Source organism: Maudiozyma barnettii (assembly GCF_903064755.1).
Source record: "Maudiozyma barnettii strain CLIB 1767 genome assembly, contig: KABA2_06, whole genome shotgun sequence".
Lineage (NCBI taxonomy): Eukaryota > Fungi > Ascomycota > Saccharomycetes > Saccharomycetales > Saccharomycetaceae > Maudiozyma > Maudiozyma barnettii.
In genome coordinates, this window is record NW_024545243.1 from 1 (window position 1) to 25997 (window position 25997).

General features: G+C 34.4%; 11 protein-coding genes across 11 annotated transcripts; 9 read left to right on the plus strand and 2 right to left on the minus strand.

The window, feature by feature from the left end:
- Positions 1–1017: 1017 nt before the first annotated feature.
- KABA2_06S00110 (uncharacterized protein) lies at positions 1018–1704 on the plus strand (the record flags this gene model as incomplete). The annotated part of the gene is made up of 1 exon (XM_041551116.1): positions 1018–1704. One exon carries the CDS (start codon positions 1018–1020, stop codon positions 1702–1704), a length of 687 nt encoding a protein of 228 aa, XP_041407050.1.
- A 487-nt stretch (positions 1705–2191) lies between these two features.
- KABA2_06S00132 (Gfo/Idh/MocA family protein) lies at positions 2192–3244 on the plus strand (the record flags this gene model as incomplete). The annotated part of the gene is made up of 1 exon (XM_041551117.1): positions 2192–3244. One exon carries the CDS (start codon positions 2192–2194, stop codon positions 3242–3244), a length of 1053 nt encoding a protein of 350 aa, XP_041407051.1.
- A 2007-nt stretch (positions 3245–5251) lies between these two features.
- KABA2_06S00154 (uncharacterized protein) lies at positions 5252–7213 on the plus strand (the record flags this gene model as incomplete). Its single annotated transcript, XM_041551118.1, has 1 exon — positions 5252–7213. One exon carries the CDS (start codon positions 5252–5254, stop codon positions 7211–7213), a length of 1962 nt encoding a protein of 653 aa, XP_041407052.1.
- Positions 7214–9335: 2122 nt separating this feature from the next.
- KABA2_06S00176 (uncharacterized protein) lies at positions 9336–10664 on the plus strand (the record flags this gene model as incomplete). Its single annotated transcript, XM_041551119.1, has 1 exon — positions 9336–10664. One exon carries the CDS (start codon positions 9336–9338, stop codon positions 10662–10664), a length of 1329 nt encoding a protein of 442 aa, XP_041407053.1.
- Positions 10665–11395: 731 nt separating this feature from the next.
- KABA2_06S00198 (Zn(II)2Cys6 transcription factor domain-containing protein) lies at positions 11396–13555 on the plus strand (the record flags this gene model as incomplete). The annotated part of the gene is made up of 1 exon (XM_041551120.1): positions 11396–13555. One exon carries the CDS (start codon positions 11396–11398, stop codon positions 13553–13555), a length of 2160 nt encoding a protein of 719 aa, XP_041407054.1.
- Positions 13556–14557: 1002 nt separating this feature from the next.
- KABA2_06S00220 (MFS transporter) lies at positions 14558–16198 on the plus strand (the record flags this gene model as incomplete). The annotated part of the gene is made up of 1 exon (XM_041551121.1): positions 14558–16198. The coding sequence occupies one exon, from the start codon at positions 14558–14560 to the stop codon at positions 16196–16198; it is 1641 nt and encodes a 546-aa protein (XP_041407055.1).
- A 509-nt stretch (positions 16199–16707) lies between these two features.
- Positions 16708–19140, plus strand: KABA2_06S00242 (Zn(II)2Cys6 transcription factor; the record flags this gene model as incomplete). The annotated part of the gene is made up of 1 exon (XM_041551122.1): positions 16708–19140. The coding sequence occupies one exon, from the start codon at positions 16708–16710 to the stop codon at positions 19138–19140; it is 2433 nt and encodes an 810-aa protein (XP_041407056.1).
- Positions 19141–19205: 65 nt separating this feature from the next.
- Positions 19206–20150, minus strand: KABA2_06S00264 (uncharacterized protein; the record flags this gene model as incomplete). Its single annotated transcript, XM_041551123.1, has 1 exon — positions 19206–20150. The coding sequence occupies one exon, from the start codon at positions 20148–20150 to the stop codon at positions 19206–19208; it is 945 nt and encodes a 314-aa protein (XP_041407057.1).
- Positions 20151–20933: 783 nt separating this feature from the next.
- KABA2_06S00286 (cytochrome b5 reductase family protein) lies at positions 20934–21827 on the plus strand (the record flags this gene model as incomplete). Its single annotated transcript, XM_041551124.1, has 1 exon — positions 20934–21827. One exon carries the CDS (start codon positions 20934–20936, stop codon positions 21825–21827), a length of 894 nt encoding a protein of 297 aa, XP_041407058.1.
- A 1537-nt stretch (positions 21828–23364) lies between these two features.
- On the plus strand, positions 23365–25074 carry KABA2_06S00308 (amino acid permease; the record flags this gene model as incomplete). The annotated part of the gene is made up of 1 exon (XM_041551125.1): positions 23365–25074. The coding sequence occupies one exon, from the start codon at positions 23365–23367 to the stop codon at positions 25072–25074; it is 1710 nt and encodes a 569-aa protein (XP_041407059.1).
- Positions 25075–25521: 447 nt separating this feature from the next.
- Positions 25522–25908, minus strand: QCR7 (ubiquinol--cytochrome-c reductase subunit 7; the record flags this gene model as incomplete). The annotated part of the gene is made up of 1 exon (XM_041551126.1): positions 25522–25908. The coding sequence occupies one exon, from the start codon at positions 25906–25908 to the stop codon at positions 25522–25524; it is 387 nt and encodes a 128-aa protein (XP_041407060.1).
- Positions 25909–25997: the final 89 nt, after the last annotated feature.

Consider the following 25997-nt stretch of genomic DNA (forward strand, 5'->3'; position numbering starts at 1 on the left):
AATTATGCAAAATATGCTTGAAGAAAAGTGAATACGTATGAGAATGGCATCTCCATGGCAACTACCCTCTTGCTTACGTTATATTTGCTAGATATCATAATGCATATTTGGAAACTCTGTGCAAGTGAAATCCTAAATATAAACAAGTGGTCTCAAATTTCATGGGTGTTGGTAATTAGGTTCTTATTAAAAGTTAGCGTGAACATCAGAGAGGACCTGCTCCGTATAACAAGAATAATGTTATTATAAATACTACCAGTAAAGGGACACCTGTCATCGTACTGATGTCATAGAGTATATATCGAATGGAATAAAGAATATTTTCTAATTAGAAAACTAGCATAGTAGCTAGCTCTCAGTATCAAGACAAATGTAAGTGTTGATATTTTGAGAATACTTTTGTGGTGCGGTGTTATTCGTGATTCAAGATATATGGTACACCTTTGTGATAGGATAATGTAGAGTACCTGAGAGAGATATTCTCCTCTATTAGTCTCTTCTTGTTTTGCGTCTTTTAATTAGGGCATTTTATAATACGATAATGGATCGTTCTCTTTATATTGTACATAGTTTACATATTATAAAACATTCAAAGCTCTCTATATATTATATTAAGAGCTTCTTTTTATATCATTTTGTAAAGATCTTCATTTCATCGATCACGCCACGTCCCATAAAGCCACGTGCCATCATGAGATTTGAAGATATCAGGTGATAAAATATGCATAAAGGTCTTTCTTTACGTATATTAAAATTTAGTGTGAAATATATTACTCTTAATTTCTGACAAAATGGTTGGTATCTGTTTAGTTGAGTTAGGGGTGGCGCCCTTAAATGCCCCTAAGTACCGCAATATTTGCAAAAAGATGTAACTTTTGTCAGATGATTTTCTCCAAGTTTAAAGTCTTTCCCTTTAAATATAATTATATTTAAAGGGAATAGTTTCAACTAGTTGCAATAATTGTCAAAGGGATAGATTGGATAGCTTAACAATAATACAACTATTTATCTGCAACCATGACTGCCATATTATATACACATAACGAATTCATTAGAGGAATTGTAGCTGAATGTTTAGTAAATTACTTCAAATTAGACATCAAAATTATCGAGATTACACAAGATGTCGACGCTTTTCTTAAGAACTTCCCATTGAAGGCAATTCCGGGCTTAATTACATCTGATGGCTCCAAATATCATGAGCAAATTGCTGTAAACAATTATATTATTCATTTGACCGGAAACAAAGAAGAAATCGCCAAATTATTGAGTACATGTGATAATTACCAGGAACAAAGTGCTATTCTTCAAATATGTTCCTTTGTTACGTCCGATTTCTTGAATACTTTGGTATTATGTGGTCTTAAGGATGTAAAAGGTGTTCCCATCTCTACCGAAACAGAAAAAAATGCTGGTGAGACTCTGGAGATTATGTACAAATTGTTTGAAGAAAAACTAGTTAAACACAAGTTCTTAGTGAACGATTCCATCACTGTAGCAGATCTTGTAGCAGCTGCTAGTTTTTCATTCGGGTTCCTTACTTTTCTTGATGCTGAATGGAGAAAGAAACATCCTTTAATCTCTCAATGGTTCCACAACGTTGCTGGATCCAAATATATGGAATACCGTTTCAAAGATTTTAAGTTTATTGACAAAGCAATCAAAGTTTCTTCAACCCCACTACCATGGTATCCTAAAAATTGAGTTTAACATTCAATTTAAATCACATCTCTATATCTATATATGTTATTTGTTATATCCTTTTCCTTTTTTAACTAAAATCCAGTTATCCCCGGTTGTACTCTTTTCTTCAGAGAAGCAAAATCAATGCTCTTTTTTTTCTCTTCGTTCAGTTTTTCAATGCATCACTTTAGAGGCTTATCTCCGTCCAGCCTCTAAGCAGCATCCATGAAAGTTTCAACCCCTCCAAACAAAGGTAAACAACATGAACAATGTTGGATTACAGGGTTTATAAGTCCGTCTTTGACCCCACCCCCACATATGTCGGGATTATGTAAGAGGCAATCTGATTTTTATTGCCTCTATTCTAAGGAAATTTTGTTGCTGTTATGTTTTTATCATTCTTCAATTGTTATAAATAGGAGCAAAAGGATACATATATTGTGATTTTTTGTTAATCGTGGTTGAATCAAAACTAAGCTAAACAAAACAAAGTAATCAGTCTTCAACCATGCCTTCCTTACCCTTAAATGTTGGTATTGTCGGTACCGGTATCTTTGCTAGAGATGACCACTTGCCTGCTTATCAAAAGAATCCTGAACACTTCAAAGTCACTGCTGTCTTCAATAGAACCAGAGCTAAAGCTTTAGAATTTGCCAAACTGGCCCTTGTTCCTGGAGAGAAAGTGTATTCTACCCTGGATGAAATTATGAACGATCCTCAAATCGATTACATTGATGCCTTATTACCAGTTCAATTCAATGTCCAAACCCTTCAAAAGGCCATTGAATATAAAAAGCCAATTATTATCGAAAAACCAATTGCAGCCACAATGGAACAAGCTAGAGAATTTGTCAAGATTGCTGAAACCACAGATATTCCAGTTGCTATTGCAGAAAATTGGTTGTCCTTATCTGTTGTCCAAGAGGCTAAAAGACATATTAGTAGAATTGGTAAGGTTATTGGATTTAGTCATAACTTCACCGGTCCAAACTCGAAGGGCGGTAAATATAAGGCTACTAGTTGGAGACAACATGCAGAACATCTAGGTGGATCCCTTTCCGATGGTGGTGTCCATCAGATTGCCATTCTTACCGATCTTCTTGGTGAGTTTGACTCCGTGTCTGCTTTTACTACGAAGGTCGATACTAATGATGAAATGCCCGATGCTGTATTTGCAGTGATTAAGTTGCAGTCTGGTGCAGTTGGTAACTATACATATGGTACTCGTTTTGGTGCGACAAAGAAAGCTATCTATTTGAAAGTTTATGGTCAAGATGGGTCTGTTCTGTTAGAGTTAAACAACAGAGACGAGCCCGTTATCAGAGTGAACATTGGTGATAGCAAAGAGAGTGCATCTGAAGAAGAAGTTTATGCTGTAAAACAAGATAACACATATGGTGTGGGTGCAGAAATGCTAAACTTTTATGAAGCAGTTACTAAGAAGGATAAAACTTTAATTAGAGCCACTCCAAGAATTGCATTCCACCACTTGGCCTGTATTAACGCATTCTTGAAGTCATCAAATGAAAATGGTAACAACGTAAAAGTTGAAACTATCTGAGTCTAAGGTTCCAATTCTTAAATATTTGCTATATCTCGTCTCTTTTTAGTACCTTTATTATTTCTATTATTGTGTATCAATCAATGCTTTTCATTACGATGGTATTCTAATTAAATACATCGAAGGCTATAGTTTAATATCGCTCTTATAGTCATATATATCATTGTTGTTTCTGGGTTATACATATTCAGGGCTCATTTTTAAGTATTCCATGATTGTTTTTATGAGGATTGCAATGATTATTCAGAAACAATAGAATATCAGGACAAAACTTCAATCAACATATCAAGAATAGTCTAAAATTGTAATAATTATAGATTAAAACTTGTCCTTAATTGTATTTTACCGTTTGAATATTTGTAAAAACGATTGAGTTTATGTTATATTAAATCCCATTAAAAATGTTCCCCACGTGTTGCATCGCAGGTTCTAATTTGTTATTGTCTAATCAATGATAGGTTTTCTCAATTATAGTTTTTTTGGTTCTGATTTATTGAACCTCAAATATGGGAATAAAAAGTGAAGCACGTACTCCCAATAGGATACGTCACAAAGGTTATCAAGTTCCTGTTTGATGCATAGCAATACTTCCTTTTATTTCCAAAGTCAATGATTGGGTACTCTATTCACGTTAAAAACAAAACAATATTAATTTGTATTCAGATTTGCTAATGTGTAAATATCATATTTTTATGGACCTCAATTCATCTAGTTTTCTTTATCTTCAAGTATTACAAGAAATCTCCGTAGTATTACCCAACTTAAAATATTTTCACTTATACTACATTTACAGAAGGAGAATCCAACTAATGTTTGCACTTCTTTGTTAGATCCTATAGATTGTACTAAAAATTTATTATCTTATGTTTAAGTAATGAATAATATTTTTTGCAATGTTTCGGGATTTTGATCCAATCAACCATTCGAAATCTATCTAAGGTGTGCCGTTGATAAGAAGCAAACCATATATGTTCCAATGACCAAGAGGTATAAAAAATGATCAAGTTAGCAAATTTATCATAACAATAGACAATTCTGAATTACTACTACATGCTCTCCGGTATGCCAACTTTTGATTCTTTGTTTACAAAATATTAGATGCACATTCAACACTCAGATATGATCTCCCATAAATCCATAAAACACACGTTCTTCAACTATAGAAGATGACATACCAAAAGAAGAGGTACCTAATAGATTTCTCAGTATTCCTCAGTGGATGTACAGTTCTTGAAGTAGTCATTCATATGTCTTTTTTATTGTCAATATCAATTACGGTAGCCCACGGGTTCTAAATAAAAACAGACAAACGAGTTGCAAAGAATAGAATAAATAGAAACTATTGTTTAACATAATGCAACAGTAATAAGTTGAAGTTATACTATATCTCCTAATCCTATTAGATAGTATCATTGCTTGCCAGGTGTTTCCTCGAGGTCAACTATAATACACACTGTTTTTAGTAATTGTACTCAACTTGTAGCAATCAATATACCTCATCCCTAAGGTTTCCCTTGAGCTAATACAATATAATTTAATAAACTAAGTCTTATGCTATATCAAGGTACTTTACGAAGTACCTTGTTTGGAGATAATACTATTTACACATCTGAACAATGGGTTTTAAAATCCTAAATTTAATAAAAACAAATATTTCTATTATCAATATGCATATAGAGGTATTATTACAGTTTTAATAAAACATTAGCAATAAAATACAATACAAAGAAACAAGTACCAAATTAGGGATGCTTTGTCAAACTAATTTACAAAATAAAGTTATTTCAAGTTGAAGAAAAGGGTAAACAATACTCTTTCGACGTCAATTGCAAACTATTATCAAAGAATACTATTAATTAACGTTCAATATGACCATTAGAAAGCTATAAAAAGCCCCATGTAGTTCCAATGTTAGTTTTCCAAAAAGTAAAATAAAGTCCCTTCATTATATGTGCCTCTTTCCTTTTTTCAGATTCTAATAAACAACACTTCAACAAACTAACAACAATGGTGCTTTGCTTTAATATTCTACTTTCGTTAATAACTAGTTGTGCTTTTGTCCATGCTCACCCATTGGATCGAAACCCAGTCGACGAAGCAAACTTAGCGGCTTTATTGAGCTCACAACCAATAGAGGCGGATGATGTTATAATCGAAACCATTGCGCTTCAGTTGAATAGAACTTCTCGTGACAGTAAATGTGATGCTTGTATCAACAGACTATTAATCGGTAAGACTTTGGTTTCCACCAGACCAGATTTGGTTGCTCCTGCCTTTACTAAGTGGTGCGTTGACTCCAAATATAGTAGCAACAATACTTGTTACCAAGACTATGGTATCTCGTCTGTTAATGGTAGTAGTGAAGGTTCAAACTACGCTGACTTACTATCTCAAATGGATCCAACCGGTTATGATGGTCACTTATATTGTTACTTCAGAGATTCCTACAATTGTCCAAGACCAGTAACACCAAACGTTACCATTTCTCATTTATTTCCACCTAAGAAAGCAGAACATATGACTGCCCCAGAACCTGGTACAAATGGTACATTCAATGTATTGCACGTTTCCGATCTTCACATCGAATTAGATTACACAATTGGTGGTGAAGCTAACTGTACCGACTCTCTGTGTTGCACACCTCACTCGGTCAATCGACACAAACTTGAAGGAGCCTCTTCATTCAAAGGCCTATGGGACTCTTACTTCAACTCCTATTATAATGAGGATTTCTCATTTGAGAAGGGTTCAGAGGTCAATGTTTTCAATGGTACATCTTGGATGCCTGCAGCCTCTTGGGGTTACTACCACTGTGATTCTCCAGAGAGATTGATCAATTCCTCCCTAAACAGTATTGTCGATTATGCCACTCAAAAGAACGTATCATTTGACTTTACTATTTTCACAGGTGATATGATTTCCCATGACCTAGGTAAACATATTTCATATGAAAGTACTCGTGAATCTGAAGTTCGTATCATGAAAGATCTGAAATCAAGAATGGGATCTACTCCAGTCTTTCCAGTGCTTGGTAATCACGATAATTATCCTTATGCTGAGATGGCTCCACAGAAATATGGCTTTTATAATAAATTCTCATGGAATTCTGACTTGATGTCTGACATGTGGGAAGATTTTGGTTGGCTGAATGAGGAACAAGCTCAACAATCTAGAACCCATTATGCTGGTTATTCTGTTGAAACAAAGATGGGGTTGAAGGTTATCTCATTGAATTCTAACACTTGGTATCCATCTAATACCTATAACTATATCAATGCAAGCGCTGTGGATAACTTCGGTCAATTCGAATTCTTAATTGAAGAGTTAATTGCAAGTGAAAACAAAAATCAAAGAGTCTGGATTACTGCACATATTCCACCTGGTCTAGGTTGTTTACCTATTCCATCAAAAATATTTACAGAGATTGTTGAAAGATTTTCGCCTTCTACTATTGCTGGTGTCTTCTTTGGTCACACCCATAAAGATCAATTTGAAATTCTGTATGCCGGTTCTGGTAACGATACCAAAAGTATGGAGAATGCTTTAAATACTGCCTATATTGCACCATCCATTACTCCTTGGAACGATGTTAATCCAGCCTGGAGATATTATGAAGTTGATAAAACAACGTTCTCCATCATGGATATGCACACATTCTATACCCCGTTGAACGCTACATATTCTAATGATGGTGCTGAACCAACCTGGAAATACGAATATTCTGCTAGAGATATTTATAACATTTCATGGCCTCAAACTTCTCCTCTAAATGCTAGTTACTGGCATCAAGTGGCCCAAAAAATGAAAGGTTCAGTTCAATATAGACAACTTTTCAGAAACCTTTACTATAGATACGCACCAAACACTTCAAACTGTTCTACTTCAAAAGATTGTGATGACGATTATTGTATGGTCACAGAATTCACAGCTGATGATTATAACAACTGTGTGGCAGCTGTTTCAACTTAGGAAGTCGTGTAGCTTTTCTTTTTCCTAGGGTTATTCTATACCAAACATTTTTACTTTTTCTACATGTCCTTCTTAGTACTTCTTATTATATACCTTAATAATCAAAACTTTCTATAACTACAGTTTCAGTTAGATATCAGGATTGTTCATAAAACAAAATTACACATTATGATTCTAATTTCGCTATTTGTTGAGGTAGTAGAAGCAGGAATTATAATAAATGACAATTTTTAACCCTCAAAAATCGTTCTGCTTAAGAGTATTTTGTTACAAGCTTTATTTCTGATAGTGTAGTTGATAGACAATATTTAATGTTTCTTTGTTTTTTTTTGTTTTGTCCTTGCATAGCAGTACTTTTTCAGTATAGTTCATAATATTTCAGGTTAAGCAACATCAACAAAGACAAGAGCCGTAACTCTTTTTTTCATTATAATTTATACTAGGAAACATATATGGAAAGTAGTCATTATTAGAATGACTACTAAATTCCCATGGATAGCAATATTCTGAATATTGACATAGATGCCTGTGGTTTCTTCGCTTTAATTGAATCTGTTCGAGATTTTGTAAAATCGGCAAAAAAAAATAATCAACTTTTGTAGTTGGTTATCAAACAAAAATAATAATTTTTATGCCATGGAGTTCTGGCTGTTATGTGTTACGTAACATTCCTTTTAACAATCAAGATATATTATGCAAGAAGAAGAAAATTTGAAACTTCAGGTCCTGCTATGTAACTAAAAAGTACCGTACTAAATCTGGAAATGATTTCAAATGGGAGTTTTTTCTTCTTTCATTTTATGCTGTTAAAGCACAGATAAACCTAGAGAGAGAAAAATATGAATAATGACAGGAAAAAAAAAGGTTAGGATTTGAAGAGATTATAGAATTATTTCTTGGTGAAATCTAGACACAAGGAATTGCAGGTACCACAGTTGTACAAGATTCAATAAGTCAAACAGAAATCCGTCCTTCCGTATTAGGAATTGAAATATTCCGTGGATATGCAACAATCGACTATTGTTGATGTTCTTGCATACATTTAACACAGGACCCCATGCCAACAATGACCTCTAAAAAAAATTTAAAGTAGTACCCCACGTTCAAAGGTCGTGCACATTTTGACATTCCTGAAATTTTTGAGATCTCAGATCTGAATTTTCAAACAGACGAGAAAATGGATCCTGAGCCGTTTTCTCAGAACTTCTATTGTTCAAAAAACAAATTCACAAGAAAATAAATAATCCAGAGAATACTCGCACATAAACTTTTTAGAATCAACCTTTCAATTTCAATGGAAACAATATGTTCCTGTCAGGAAAGAATGATGGCAAATCTCGAGACAAACTCCAGTTATTTTTAGTGCCGTTTCCATAAATAAAAGGTTAAGAAAGGTTTTAAAACATTTTGTTCACCAATCTTGGCAACGTTTTCTTGTGGGAAAAAAGAAAAGATGTGTAAAACTTTAGTTGCGCATTGATAGCTATGGTTGCTGTTGGAAACTCCTATATGGCTAATATTTGCCTTTACAGAACATTGACATTATTCCTTGGATTTATGATATGAACATAAAAAAATAAACTTTTCCATTGTTAGAATTTATTTGATTGTTTGTATGTATATATTGAACTTTTCTCTTACCTCTTACTTCCTCCAACTTGCTACAGTAATGAAATGTTTTTGTTTATTTTGAGGGGCTCGTATCTTTGTTAGTTATTTAATAACTTGAATAGGAAAGACTTCAGAACTATTGAAATTTATATCTAATGCTCGTTAATCAACCTACAATGACAGAAACCGTCCTATGATAATTGAATTTTTGCTTGAATAGGAAATGTTTTTAGTACAGATTGTGTTTCCTGAAATAATACTGTTCTCTCTCCTGATTTTTCTGCCACAAATATGTTATAATATCATTAATATGTATGTTTATAATTAAATTCAAACCCTAGCGAGTGTTGTATGAGAAATAAAACGTATATAAGTAACTGATATTTCGATCATTTATGAAAATATTCCTTACAAATCATTTCTATTTTAACATTTAATTCATAATATAAAAAAATCATCTAATAAACAAAAAAACCAATCCAATCATATTCTAATCGAAATAGCTGCCTCCATGATTTCCTTTTCCAATACAATTGTTATCTTATTATCTGTGCTATTAAGTGCAGCAGTCGCCTTACCCCTAATGAAGAGAGATACTATTACTCTAGGTAACAATGGCTGGTACCTTGACATGACCTCAACTGATGAATCTGCTTGGGCTAACTCTGTTTCCACTGTCTGTGCTAAGACTTCTACTGGTGTTTGTGTCGGTGAATCTGTTGTTGCCACCATTCTAACTGCTTTGATGGCTCTAGGTAACACTGGTGCTACTGACAGTCAAACTGGTTCTGATGTTACCTCTCATACAATTGGTTACACAAATGGTACTCAATCTAGTGTTGTCGGTTCTGACGGTACTACCACCATTGCTGCCCCAACTACTACCACCACTTCTGCTCATGTTAACCTATTATCCAAGATATTGTCTGATGTCAAGGCTGTGCCAACCGAAATTGCTGACAGTTTCGAAAATGCTGGTCTAAAATTGCTTGGTGTTTACAATCTGACCAACGCTGCTAAGACCATATCTCAAATCCACAACACTACGAAGACTGTCGAAGATGATATCAAGTCTAAGATCTCTCAAGCCGTCGGTAATGTTGAAAGTCGTGCTGAAGCTGCGAAAAGTCGTGTGGATGCCATCAAGACCAAAATCCAATCTGCTGTTAAGAACGAAGTCTCTCACGTCGAATCCGATACTAAGACTGTTGCTAGTCACGTTGCCAACGATGTTGAAAGTACTATCGATACTGTTCTACATTTCAACTCTTCTCTAGGTCAACATTTGGTCACTGCTATTGGTGACACTAACTTAACTGAACTTGCTGATCTTATCTCCAAGGCTATCCCAGGTGTCCCATCCTTCGAGAATATCACTGAAGATGTTGAAAGCACTGTTGTAAACATCGCTGATAAGGTAAAAGATGCTGCTAAGAATTCAGTTTCTGAGTTGCAATCTGCAATCTCTAATCTAGAATCAAAGATCTCATCTGACAAAGACAACATACAAGGTGCCATTGACAACGTCAAGACCGTTACTGAGTCTGTTGCAAAGAAAGTTGAATCTGCTGCTCAAAACACTACCAAGAACGCTATTAACTGGATCTCTTACAACATCAAAAACACTGACACTGATATAGCTGATGTTATCTCTCAACTACCAACTTTCAATGTTACCAAGTTTTCTAGTGAAATTTCCAACTTTGTGGATAACCTAGGTGACTTCAAGTTCTGCCTATCTCCATCTACTGGTTACAATGTTTCTTACACTTCTCCAAGTACCATTTTCGGTGAAGTCTATTTCAACACTTACGGTGGTGTCGAATCTCAATGTCAATAAATGGATAATTTCAAGTAATCGTTATTACTCATCTATTTTCTTTTTTTTGTTATTCCCCAGTTTACATCTTCTAAATAGTTGCATCGTAACACATGCAACATTTTTCGCACATTAATCCCATTAGAATATTTGATTGGATATCGATTGTTCTATTTATTCATCTTTGTTTTTTATTTGTTTCACTACATCCACTAATAGTTAGAGGCTAGCACTCTTTCTCATTATATAAGTTCTTAAGTAATTTTTATACATTTAATTTTAATAACACATTTTTCCATTAAATTAGAAAGAAAGGTAACATACATACTATAATACTTTATGATTAGATATTTAATCCAAAGTATGGGAGGTTGCTACTTCAATGATTATATTACATTATTAGGTCTCATTTAGTTCATTCGGACGTTGTTAAGAATATACCGTAGAAAACAAACTTGGTTCCGAGAGGAGAAAAATTATTACTAATGAGAGTTGTCTTTTGCCTTTGCGAGTGGTTGAAATATAAACATGGAGTGATTAAGAAGTTAAATGTAGTTGAAGGTAGGCCAATATCATTAAATTAGTTAAGATAGTTAGTCTAGCTTTAAGTATAAATGTGATGCAAGTGGGTGGCACAATCGTATACCTTTATGACTCCAAATCAATTAAAATTATTAAAATCGCTGTAGACTGAGCAGCATCAACCTGTAAAAGAAATATCCACAACTAATTGAGCAATTGCAAAGAAGGCCATGAATAATATGGCTCAAGTGACCACGAAAAATGAACGTCCTGTGAAAAGGAGACGCAAAGTAATGAATACATGTATGTTTTGTCGGAAAAGGAAACTAAAATGTGATCATGCTAGACCAAAATGTCAGCAGTGTGAAATGCGGAAACTTCCTGAATGCGTCTATGGTAACGGTTTTAATTTTGACGTTAGTGCAGAAGATCGCATGAAAAGACCTACAAAACGTTTAGTGAAAGATGTGACAAATAGTGTATTAGATAACCCTACAGATATATCCACATCAAACCCCTCTAAAGGTAACCCCGATGACAATTTATTAAAATTTCAATTTCTTGAAAATCAGGATGGTAGATTTCAACGTTATGGACCAACATCGTGGAAGGCAATTGTAAACCATGATAAGGAAGTATTTGAACGAGAGTATCTTGATTTATGGAATGTTCAAAAGAATAAGTACGATGTTTGGAAAACTCAACATTGTGTCATTGAGAATAAGCCGAAGTATTGGGTACATTTTCATGATGTAAACAATATTTTGAAAATCATATGTAGTGTCTTGCCAACTTATGAAAAGACCAGAGAGACTCTAGATAAATTCTTCAATGGTACATTACATGATGTTTATAGGATAGTGGATCGTAAGCGTACATTTGAAGCATTTAATACGTGTTTTTGCGTTTCAAGGGTTGAGCCATCATTCGAAAATTTGTTGACGGATGTGTTTACAGATATCCAAGTTCCAGCAGATGGAAATCTTTATTATATTGGTATTATATTATTGATTATTAGTCATACAATGTCTAATTTCAATCCAGATAAATCCTTGACAAGTTTCTTAGAACAATTAGCATTTTCTCCAAGATTTTCAGATTCTTTTGTGGAAAGACCCCAATTTTTGCTACTGATGTACCTTTTGAGAGAATATCAATCAGATTTGCCCATTTGGGAGACTAATCAAAATCACAATCTAATTATGTGTGTATGCCATAGTTGTGACGTATTAGGTTTAAGCAAAATTGATGAATGGTATGATAAGAGTAATTATTCCAGTGATGTGATTTATTCTTTAAAGAGAACTTTCTATTGGACAATATTTTTTGATGTTAATGTATCATTTGAAGAAGGGAAACCACTTTATCTTTCTGATAATCATTTCGAATATGCTCAATTATATAATTTGGAACGTCATGATGTTGAGATAGATAAAGAATTTCGCCGAAGTAGAGTTATGTCCAATTTTCTCAAGATAGTGAGACCTATTGTTAATGATTTAAATAGTTCAAATTTTAAAGACAGGAACATGTTGAAAATATACACCAAGCAATTGGTGGATTATTTCGAATCAGGTTTAATGCCTATTAAATTATATACTGGTTCAGGTAAAATATTACCTGTAGACACCTTTGATTTACCATTCGTCGCTGTTGGCGTTGCATTATTATTAGCCCTGTATCATATGAGAGAGAAATATTTTGGAGAGAAGTCTATTGAGGTAAATAATGGAATCATCAAATATTCATTAATCCTTATAAGTTTTTCTTGTAAAACGATCATTTGGGGAGATCAGATGGATGGATTTACTGATGGTATGTATTATATCAATAAGGATGCTATTACGCATCATTTACGATTATCGATCCTATTGACTGCACCGATTATGAAACGAGTAATTTTCGAATTCTATGATTATTTTTTCCAAAACATTTCACTAGAAAATCTATCATCTTCACAACAATTGTTTGATTGTGAAGGATCTAAAGATCAAACTATATTATTAGATAGTTTTACTGTGGAAGATAGTTATTATTATCAAATTATTCCCGCATTACAACAAATCGAGATCATTGAAAAATCGATATTGGGTCATACGGAGTATAGATTACATCAAAGATTACATAAATCGGCCACGTTTGTTACCTTAGCTGCGTCACAAATGTTATCATATATTCTTGCATTGCAAGTTACAAGATTAGTCAAATGTCCCGAAGATAAAAAACAGACCATAAAGCAAACAGGGACAGAGTTATGGAATAAGTATAGAAGTATATCTAGTGGGTTATGGAGGTTAAACATATTTGATCTAGTGTCTAAGAAATTGACTGCAAAGACGGCTAACGAGGCTGATGAGGCTGACGCCAATGCACACCCTACTTTTACATAGCATAAACTAATATTCAAATCATATTTTGTAAAAATATTATATTATAAAATTTAATCATGTAATCTGTTCAACTTGTTCTATGGAAATTAATCATTTTTTGGTTTATTGTTACCATTAGTAACATCAGTCCCCCCTCTTCTATTACATAATAAAATAAAATGGGGACACCTAACCGTGATTGATCGTTTTTCTATATAAAGTGCATTAGATATCTGTAATTCCGCGGGTTGGCCAAAAAATATTCAAAAAAGCAAAAAAGACAATTTCTTCGGAGAATTTTTCGTTTTTGTCTCTCAAAGCTATAAACAACGGCGTAGATGACTGAGATATAGCTACTAAAAAGGACCATTATCGTTGCTTCGGCCGAGATGTGAATGATTTCTACCAAGAAAACGGGTATTGAGAAACCCGTTCTTACGGCCGTGGAAATCGAGAGGGCTCTCTTTATGCACTACACTAAAATAGGGAAGAGTCGGAATATTTTTGGAAATGGAAATAAGAGTTAGCTGTGTGTAATGCCATCTTAGACCCATGTTAGACCCATGTTAGACCCGTTTTTTCTTCTTTTTTTTTCTTTTCTTTTCTTTTCGGATTAGCTAAGCTTAATCATCATTGCCAAAAGAAGAAACGTTTATATTTTTCAGTTAGTTGGAAGGACCATTACCTAAGTAAAGTAGATATATTCATTCTTTATTTTATTTCACAGACTGTAGGAAGGTGGTGACTATGAAGGTGAAGAATTATGAGGGACATGGCCCGCGGAATGCATTGATACTGGTGATGGTTAAGTCTTGCCAAATTGATGATTAATGCTTAAAAAGTTTTTGCATTTTTGTGTTTTTTTTTTAGTTTTTTGAAGTATTGAATGAATATAAATACCAAGTCAGTTTAGATTATAATTTGCATATAATATTTCCTGATTATGTTCCATTTGTTTCTCTTTTGTTATGATAGATAATAATATCATCGAAGGCATTGATATACACTAACAAAGAAAGAAAAATGTCTAATTACGCTACTTTCAAAAATACCTTTTTTTTTGATGCTTTAGAATTTCTAAATGTCATTAAGATTTCCGAATTACATAACTTAAAAAATGGGATCGATTTAGATCCAAGTTCATCAGATATATCTTCTCGTGAAGATTTATCAGAATCAGATATAGAGAAAGGTTCTCAAAGCGATTCTGTACGGAAAGAAGACCAAACCCTCCACGATAGAGAACTTAAAAACGATCCATTTTTGGTTGATTGGACTGGACCTGATGATCCAGAGAATCCTCAGAACTGGTCAAATGCAAGAAAATATTTTATTATGTTTCAAATAATGTTATTAACTTCTGTTACATATATGGGTTCCTCGATGTATACGCCGGGTGAAGAAGGTATTCGTGAAGAATTCAAAGTCGGTCATGTTGTCGCCACATTAAATATGTCACTTTATGTTCTAGGTTACGGTCTTGGTCCAATCATTCTTTCTCCAATTACTGACATTGCTAAGATTGGTCGTCAACAAGTTTACACTTATACTTTATTTTTATTCATGATTTTCCAAATTGCTATTGCCAGTGTTCATAATATTGGTGGTCTTATTGTTATGAGGTTTATCACAGGTGTATTATGTTCTCCCGCTTTGGCCACTGGTGGTGCTACCATTGTTGATGTGATGAAGCAAGAGATTGTTCCCGTATTTTTGGGTTTCTGGTCTGTTGGTGCTATTGTAGCACCTATCATTGCTCCATTGCTGGGTGCATCTATGGTTATTGCTAAGAATTGGAGATGGATTTTCTGGTTATTGACTTGGATGTCAGCCTTCACGCTAATATTATTAGCCTTCTTCTTTAAGGAAACTTCTGCAGCTTCTATCCTATCTCGTAGAGCTAGAAGAATCAGAAGAGAAACTGGTGATGACAGATATTATACACTACAAGAAAAGAAAGACGCCGAGTCTAACTTCTGGGCTTTAATCGGTTCCACTCTCTATTCTTCTATCAAGATCATCTTATTGGAACCAATTGTTCTTGCATTTGATGTATGCTGTGCTTTGGCTTATGGTTCATTCTATCTATTCTTTGAATCCTTCCCAATCGTCTTTAGTGGTATTTATCACTTTACATTGATTGAACTTGGTTTGGCATTTATGGGTTTTGCTGTTGGTGGTGCTATTGCTTTTGGGATTTTCTTAACCTTCTTGGTGAAGGTCTTATTACCAAAATTCAAAAATGGTACTTTCGTTCCAGAGACATACTTACTTCTATTGATGGGTGTGTGTTGGTTTTTCCCATTGGCCATCTTCTTGTTTGGATGGGCTGCTAACACACATTGGATTGTTCCAATCATTGCTGAAGTATTCTTTGTTATCTGTTGTTTCAATTTGTTCCAAGTGACTTTCTCATACCTAGCATTTGCCTACCCAGATCACACTGCTGCTGTCTTTGCTGGTAACGGTCTATTCCGTGCCACTTTTGCTTGTTCTATGCCATTATTTGGTCAAGCCATGTACAACAACTTGGCCATTGATGGCTACCCAGTCGGATGGGGTTCTACAATCGTTGGTTTCTTAACGATCTTCCTATGTATTGTTCCATTCGTTCTTTACAAATATGGTGCCGCTCTGCGTGCAAAATCCAGATTTGTTCAATAAACAAATGGATTCATCCATTGAGCCTCTGCACTCTCCTGAGTAGTAAGGTTCAACATACTTTTTTAGCATAAATACTTAAACTTGGTACATATTCATTAATACTACTTAAACATATTTTTTTTTTAATTAAATTACTAATTAATAACTTATATTATTTCATGATCTGAACATTCGGTCAACTACCAGAAATTCCGAACTCTAGAGGGGCCCAAGTGTTAAAAGTATATCAAATCTGATTATGTGTCACTATTTTTAGGATATGTATTTTTTCACTTTGAATAATTTTCAAAGTTTCATGGAGAGTGGATTCTATTTTAGTTCCGCGTCGTTTACGTAAACTTTTGAAAAAAAGTAAAAATTAGGTGCCCAACTCCTATAGAAGTTTACTATTACAGAAGATGACTTAAATAAAGGCTTAGATCAGAGAGACTTTAAAAATAGCAGGATAAACCAGAACTGTAAGAGAGCATCTAATCATACTAATAATCATTAGGGCACTCTTTTTTGCAATGTTGAACTCGGCAATGAGTAATCGTGTTTCAAAAGCAAGAAAGAAAGCACCAAGAGTAAGCAAAGCTTGCAATACGTGCAGATCAAGGAAGATAAAATGTAATGGGGTGAAACCATGTGCAAGTTGTTCACAGGCTGGGACTGAGTGTACTTTTGACGATAGAAGTATTCATAAAACTACCTTATACAAGGAAGAAGATGATATTAGAAAGGATCTAAGGACATTAACCACATGTGTCAATACATTATCTAAATTGAAATCTATAGACCACCAGAAACTGAACCCTGTTGTTGCACAACTTCAGTCTAAATTGAACACTTTTAGAAATGATATGCGTGTAATGCTTGAAAGTGACAAGATGACTGATTATGAATCCGATCGATCCATTGAAACCGAGCTTATTGATTTAGATTCCATTAGATTCAACAGATTTATATCGAGCAACTTGGACGATGATGACCAGAAACAAGTTGTCAATGGATATTTTGGATTCTATTCTCCACTCTGTCTACTAACGAAGCAAGGCTTTGGGTGGTTATTTAAGAAATTATTTAGTTCAAAGCTTAATCATGCGGAGGTGAAAATGACTTTCTATCTGTATATGAAATTTTTTGATTTGAGTCATTATTGTTCGAATAAAATTGCTGAACGAAATTTAGCACCATTTGAAACTTATTTTGCAGAGCATATGGATAAGAGTATACAATATACTGATCAGCATGTTGTGAATCATATAATAAATAGGATATGTTCGCTTCTAAACATGGTCCAAGATAAATCTAAATTAATAAAGTCAGATGATCCAATCCAAATTTTACAATTTCTAAATATCCATGTTAACAGTATTAAAAATTACTCTTACTTGAAAGGTACAGATTCATTAGGTCTCGCGGTATTTTATGAGGTAGATACTCTTTTGGGTACGTTATTCAAGCATTGCGAGGATCTTATACACAAGACCAAATTCAGAGATCTGAATATTGCAGATGCACTTTTAACACAAATGGAGTATGTGAATAATAAAGTTGAAAGTTACAATCTAAGGGACATTATTTCAATAGCAGTGGATGATACAATTTTTGATGGTTTGAATAGATGGGAATATTATATTGGATTAAATGAGACTACAGCCGATCGGTATCGTTCTGTGTTTTGGAAATGTATGTGGTTTGACCGTTGGGCTTCAGTTAATACTGGAAAACCATTTTTACTTGATGAGAGTATGTCTCTATGTTTATTACCTAGGAAGTGGATGAGTTTAGGATTGAATGAAACTATGGAATGTGAAATGCTGTTGGACACCGTTGATTTTAGTAACGAATTGGTCGATGCTCAGACATTTGTAGAAATATCTCGTTTCCTGTTGACTAAATTGTTAACAACACATTTTAGATCCATATTATACAATAAAGATTTTACCGATTATAGAATATTTTCTTCCAAATATCCAAACTTTGAAAAGACATTACATGACTTGTTACAAATTATAGAACGATTAACATGGAATTTTGCCAAATTAGACGAAAAAATGGAACCATATATTGGTGAGTTAGTTCCATCGAATGATAGACTTCATGCATATATGACCATGAGATATTGTCGTGTCGAGATGTACAACACTATTGAAAGTATCTTGATACGCTTTTGCAACGCCCCAAGGACTCAGGATAAAACTTTGATCAATAAATTGATACTAAAACAGAGACTAGATATTTTTAAACTGTGTTCAAGCTCGTTGCAAAAGTTGTCGAATATTGGAAATGCTTTTGAGCATATTAAATATAATAGATTGATCACGATGTTTTTCATGCATGTCATTATTTATTCCATCGATAATCCTATTTGTAATATGATCGACACTATTAATGATGTTTGTACTGTTGTGCATAATGAAAGATCTTGTGGTAGAATGGGGGCAACCAATGCAGTTGTCACTTTAGATAGAATTAAAGAAGGTACTAATCTACCGATTTATTTTACATTTGTTTTGACTAGGATATTTTTGCAGATATATGTTGAAAAGAGAAACATTAGTGAAGAGACGTTAATATCGGAAGTTATTAAAATCAATACAACGAATGGAAATATTTGTAAGGATATTTTGAATATCGATTCATCTTGTTTCACGATATTATTGGCCAATATTCCAAATTCTCCGACACATATTAAAGTTCTAAAAGAAATCAATAAAGTTACAAAATCTAAATTCATGGACAATTTCACACCACCTACATCAGTGAGTGTGCCAAATTCAGACGGGGAAAATACTGAGAGTGTAACGACTGTTATGGACTCTAGTGACAATCCTGAAATATTTACGACATTAGATGATTTCTTACAATTGAATGTATTTTCTGAAATATATGAAGCTCTATGGGGTGAATTGGATGATTCTTCTCCCGATATCATAGAAAATTCAACTTCCCTATAAGGGAGGAAAATATATACTAGAAGGAATATTGGTATTATTTAAGAATATATTTATATACATATGCGTTACATCATAATGAATGGTGTATTATAAGGAGCATTGATTGCTCTTTCGCCACTTCTCTTTTCTAACTCTATAATGTGAATTAACAAACATTGACAAGAAAATATTTTAGTTACAACGGGGACGTCTCGTATTCCTAACGAAGGAACAACTTCTTTTTCTCCTATGGTAAAATCTGCTACTTTAATTATAGAGCTTGGGAAAAAATCACTATCTTCAGAAGTGTAATGTCCAAACACAAGTTTAAATCGTTGATTTTTAGTTACTTTTAATAATTTTTTGTCCTCTACAATCTTTGGAGCGTCTAATAACGAAACTGTGTCAGGGTTTAAATAACCAAGTTTATAGTGATCATTTTCTATTATTGGACTAAACTTCACATGCCATCTAAAATTCCAATTATAGATGTTCGTATCCATGTCTCGGTATTGAAACCTGTGAATCATTGGGATTTCCCCAAGAGAATCATCTTTAAATTCCATAAAATATGTAGTTCCTCCCGATGAGTTAGCTTTGTATATATCACAATAGATACATTTATAAAGGTTAACCTCTTTATTACTTAAGACTATTTCACCATCCATATAAGGTGGTACTTCACTTAAGGTTCTCAATTCATATGAAAATATCTGATATACTAATTCCTTGTTCTTTTCTTTGAAGTTACTTTGATTCCATTCTACGCTACGAATCCTAAACAAAGGGATACCTACCCCGTTATTATCCTTGAGGAACGAATGATCCAATTTTTTAAATGTCTTAAACATATCATAAGCTTGCACAGATGGAAATATGACTCTGCTGGTATCTCCAAATATTTGAGCAATGGGTAAATGTCTTTCACTTGTAAAATGTAAAAAATCAGGAATGTTCTTGGCTGTAGTCTTTTCGATTCTAAGACGGTCATCTTTCAGTACAGTTTTTTTCAGTCTGGTTACAAGACCCATGATCAACAGTAATAGTAATCGGAGATGGTTATATGAACCTGTTGTGATTTATATAAGGTATATTTGTCTTTGAATATTTCCTGTATTGTTATTCTTATTGTTATTGTAATTATTTTTAAGTAACTGAAAAATATACGTATATTATATTTGAGGTTTTACTGTCTGGAAAAGGATTTGCATCGCGGAAGGGTCCGGTACTGATCTATAGATACAAAATATAAAAATTTTCGGTTAACTATAAGATATATCGAAAATCTGGTATTAACGATATATTTCAATATGGTACTGAATGGTCACTCATTATACCTGTTTCCATTTAAACTATACATGAAGTCCACATAAGAGTGGCAACCCTTTGACGAAATTGCCAAGCAAAAACACCGCCAACAGATGTGATAAATCCTTGGTTTAAGGTAGTCTCCATCTGGAACATCAACATAGAGACTACTAAAATAAGAAAGTTGCCGATCACTTAGGTATTGCCAGCATAACAGTTGCAGATGCCAATCCGTTAAGCTCCGGGGTTCACCACTGTTACTATATTTTTCTTTTCTGGGGGTATTTCCGCGGCCATAGTCATTAATTATCCGCTATTTCCACGGATTTGTGACAGCATCAACAGGAAACTTTAAGGAAGAAGGAAACTCTCGAAGGTTTATCATCATTTTAAAAGTGTATATAAATATCCATGAAGTTTCAACAAAGGGATGTGAATTCAGTTCCTTGGTTTTCTTTCTAATTCATTGTTAATTAGGAAGACAAAAACAGATAACTCATTAAAACATGAACAGTATTTTAACAAAACAAAGAAAAATCATGCCATATATTGCTGGATCAATCGTCCTTGGTGGTATCGCAGTCGCCATCTATCGTCGTCGTCAATTCTCCAAATGTACCGCGGGTCATACATTTAAAGGGATCTTCAACTCTGTGGAGTTACCAATTGTCAAAATTATTGAAGAGACCCATGATACAAAGCGGTTTATTTTCCAATTGCCTGCAGACTCTACAAACAACGGACTGACACTTTCCTCTATGATCCTTGCCTCTGCAAAAGTCCAAGATGGATCTAATGTCACTAGGCCATACACTCCTATCAACAAAGTTGATTCCGCCGAGAACATTGAATTATTAGTGAAACATATGCCACAAGGTAAGATGTCTGGTCATTTATTTGGATTGAACGTTGGTGATAAAGTATCATTTAGAGGTTCTGTGAGCACCTATAAGTATGTTCCAAACAAGTTTGATGTGATGACGTTATTGGGTGCAGGTAGTGGTATTACGCCATTATATCAATTAGCTCATAATGTGATTGAAAATCCCCAAAACAAGACTAAAATCAAATTGTTGTATGGTAATAAGACCGTTGAAGATATTCCTTTCAAAAAGGAATTGGATCAATTGCAAAACAAGTATCCCGAAAATTTCGAAGTTGTATATTTTGTTAGTGATCCAAAAGCTAGTGACTTCAAAGGTGAAATTGGTAATATCAGCAAAGATTATTTGAAGGCAAATATTGCCCATCCTCAGGAGAATACACAACTGTTTGTCTGTGGACCTTCAGGGTTCATGAAGGCAGTCTCTGGCGAGAAGAAAAACTTAATCATTCAAGGTTCCTTGTCTGGGTATCTTCAAGAACTTGGGTATTCGAAGTCACAAGTCCACAAATTCTAAGGACCAATAAAAGACTCAGTCATATATTTATTAATGTATATATCCATATTTACTTATTTATTTATTTGTTAGTTTCAATATCAATTGACTCACTACCACTACAAACAATGTTCTAGACAGATGATTCGTTACTCTACCCAACATATAGTTTGGAATCTGAGCTCTATCCATTTCTTTATGTTCCGGTTTGCCGTCTTTGTCTATCGTCGAGATTGGTGATCTACCTGCTATTAAATGAGGTACGTCGTCAGTCACTTGATAGACAAAATATGCAAGTCCAATATGGAGTGCGTTACGCCATTGCTCGTACACTGCCCAAATACTACTGTCTCCATTATGTAAATAGGATATTACCGTATACACTAGTGTGGCCACTAAAGTCACCGTGACACTCACAGTTCCTAACAAAGTCATCCTGTCTCTCTCTATATATCCCTCTGTGAAGTACTGTCCCGTGTGTTTTTTGATACAACGAACTATGAGGCTATCCCATAAAAAAACACCCTCTGCCTATTGTAATGGTGTATTCGGAGTGTTCAAGAGAGCCCCACACTTCATCATCCATCACCTCTGAAGTCCCTGCTCTCTCTATCGCTATTATATAATTTGCAATATTACATAATAGCGATGGCATATTAATTAGCCACTTCGTTCCACACGATACCAAACCCACACTTTTTTCTCTTTCGAAGCCACAGATCACGTGTAAATGCAAATGCCCAACTTCCCGGCACGGCAACTCCCCTCGCCCAGAGATTGAAAGAAGCCACAGTTTCTTGTCCGAGGCACCACAACGCTCTGCTGCCCTTCTGAGTAAGCAAGAAATCAGGAAAGAAAAGTGTCAGAGACACGGCAAAATCCCCGACGAGGAAATCATTTTTTGTTATGTAATTACATAATTACATAATTTGATGATACACAGGCCAAGTTACTTGTAGTTAAGCACACAGTCTTCCGATCTTTGGTTTGGCCCTGTCTATCCCTTCTACAATCTCTGTCCTTCCCCCCCCCCCCCCCCCCCCCTNCCCCCCCCCCCCCGTCCCCAGTTTTTTGGGTCAAGAAGTCTCTCGAAGGTCACTTAAATGTATGGGAACTTGCCGTTTGATTTAGACAGCACAGTTTTTTGGTTGGCGATGATAAATTTTTCACTTCAACGTGCTTCAAGGTTTAGTGTCATTAACTGGTAGCCTTCCCCTTCCATCGCAAGGCTCTTTTCGTTTGAGTCTCTATTACATAAGCAGATTTTACTGACGTTGAAAGAATAGTTATATATATATATAAAAGAAATATGGATTATTTAATTCTACTTCACCAATAAATATATTTTCAAACTATTGCATCTTGTAATCTTTCTTGTGTTGATACACTATAATATCAAGCATCAACTGCATTCATAATATTAAATTCAACTGTATTTTATTATATTCAACATATAAAAAAAATAGAATTCAGCATTAATTATATTTTTTTTTCACAATAATAATACTCATACCACATCTTCATATATTCACTTTAAAAAAACAATACTACTATAATAATGTCTGATTCACCTCCTGTTCATTGGGAAGAGGAAGAACTGAGGCATACTTTAACTTCAGATAAATCTTTGAAAAAAGAACAAGGAATAATATATGATTTGAACGACTCTGTTAATACGACGGCGGAAGCAATTCCAGACAATCTAGTTGATATCGATGAAGAAGATCCAGATGGAAGAATTCGTGAAGATTTAAAACGTGCTTTGAAACCTCGTCATGTCTCTTTGATTAGTATTGCTGGGATTATTGGTACGGGTCTATATCTTTCTACATCCAAATCGTTGGCAACAGGTGGTCCCGCTTCTCTGTTTATGAATTATACCATTATGGGGATAGTAGTCTATTTGACTATGCTTTGTCTTGGTGAAATGTCTACATTTATGCCTATTTCAGGTTCTTTTGTCTCCTACGCTAAAAAATTCGGTTCAGATTCATTTGCAATGGCTCTTATGTGGAATTATTGGTTTAATGACGCTGTGTCAGTAGCTTCAGATTTGACTGCTTTACAATTAGTTATGGACTACTGGAAGACAAGTGATAAAGGGTTCCCATACTGGGCTGCCTCTTTATTATTCTGGGCTCTTGTCGTTTGTTTAAACGTCGTTCATGTTAGAGTCTATGGTGAAACCGAATATTGGTTAGCTATGTTAAAAGTCATTGCCATTATCATTTTCTTCATTTTATCTATTGTAGTCAATGTAGGTCATAATCCACAACATGAATATATCGGTTTCAGGAACTGGACTCATGGTGAAGCACCTTTTGTATCAGGTTTTAAAGGTTTTGCCTCGTTGTTCGTATCTGCATCTTTTGCTTATGGTGGTACCGAATCAATTACTTTAACTAATGGTGAAACAGAAAATCCAACTCGTAACACCCCAAAGATTATTCGTACAGTGTTCTGGAGAATTCTGATCTTTTACGTGGGTTCCACTTTCTTCATTGCAATGAACGTTCCATATGACTACCCAGGTATCTCCTCAGGTTCAGTCGTCACTTCAAGTTTCACCATTGTATTTCAAATGGCGGGCTCCAAATCTGCAGGTTCTTTCATGAACGCAGTGATCATGACTAGTGTCATCAGTGCTTGTAACCATGCTTTGTTTGCAGGGTCTCGTGTCATGTACAACATGGGTCTAGAAGGGATGTTGCCGGCTAAGATCTTCTGTAAGACTAATCGTTACAAGGTTCCTTACGTTGCAGTGATTTGTACTTCGTTGATCGGTCTCTTAGCATTTGGGTCAAGTTTCATTAGTGCCGGTGAAGTCTGGACTTGGTTGCAAAACATTGTCGGTGTCTCCAATCAAATCGCCTGGTTATGTATTGGGATTACCTCTATCAGATTCAGAAAGGGTCTAGAAGCCCAAGGTTTGACTGATCAGTTACAATTCGTCAACTGGACTTATCCTTGGGGTCCATGGATCCTAGTGGTCTTTGTCACGTTTATTATTCTGGTTCAAGGTTGGTCGTCATTCGATCCATGGGATGTAGAGAATTTCTTCTCTGTGTATTTGGAACTATTTATTTTCCCTGCTTGTTATATCGTTTGGTGGGTCATTAAACGTGATAAATTTGTTAAACCTGAAGATATGGATTTTGTTACCGATAGATATATTCCAACTAAAGAAATCATTGAATTGAATGAAAAATTGGATAATTTGAAAGGTTGGCCAAAATATAAACAATGGATGCATGAACATGTGTTGTAAATGACCTCATTGACAGCCTATATTCCATTCTTGTCCATTAATTTTTTTTTAACTGCATATCTCTTTCCTCATTAGCATTTTAGTTGTGTACTGTAACTAGTATATAGACATTTAATTATTTATGATCAATATAATATTCTAATAATAATAATAATAATAATAATAACTGTAAAATTGATAAACCGTTAAAACGATATTAAAATTCTTGTATATAATAATAAATAAATTTTGTAGAATAAATTAAATAAGGATGAGGTTATTGGTTCTGGTGCCCCTACGGCAAAAATATTAAATAAGGTACAGGAATATGAAAGGAAAAGTAAAGAGGGATGGATGTCTATTGAATAATATTTTGTTATGCGTTCGTCGTATTTATTAGATGAGTCTATTTTTTGGTTTGGTTTGGTTTGGTTTGTTTGTTTTGCTATATAGCAAATCCAATTTCATCTATTTCTTGATAATTTCCAAGTTATCTAATTCAACCTTCTCTAAAGCTTCGGCTTCAGCCTCTAGGATGTATGGTAACAAGTATGGAACATCATCTTGAGCTTTAACCCATTCGTTCTTTGGCAACAAATGATGGGTTAATTCAGATTGATGAGCTCTAATTATTCTATAGTTTCTAGCATAAGATTCGTCCTCAGGTAATCTGGACAAAGCGGTCTGTACAATAGGGTTCTCTTCAGCGATCAAATCGTTGTATGTAAGACCTAGCTTTCTATAACCTGCTAGGTTAACGTATTGTTTAGCCACTGGAACGCAGATTTTGGCTAGTGCCGGACTCTTCAAAATGTATTCTCCGACTTTGGCAATGGATGTAAATGATTGAGGCATGGTGTATATGTATGTATGTATAAGTGTGAACTGAAAATATTCTGCTCCTTCTCTGGAATGGTTCGTTTGTAGATATCTTGTTCCAGCAA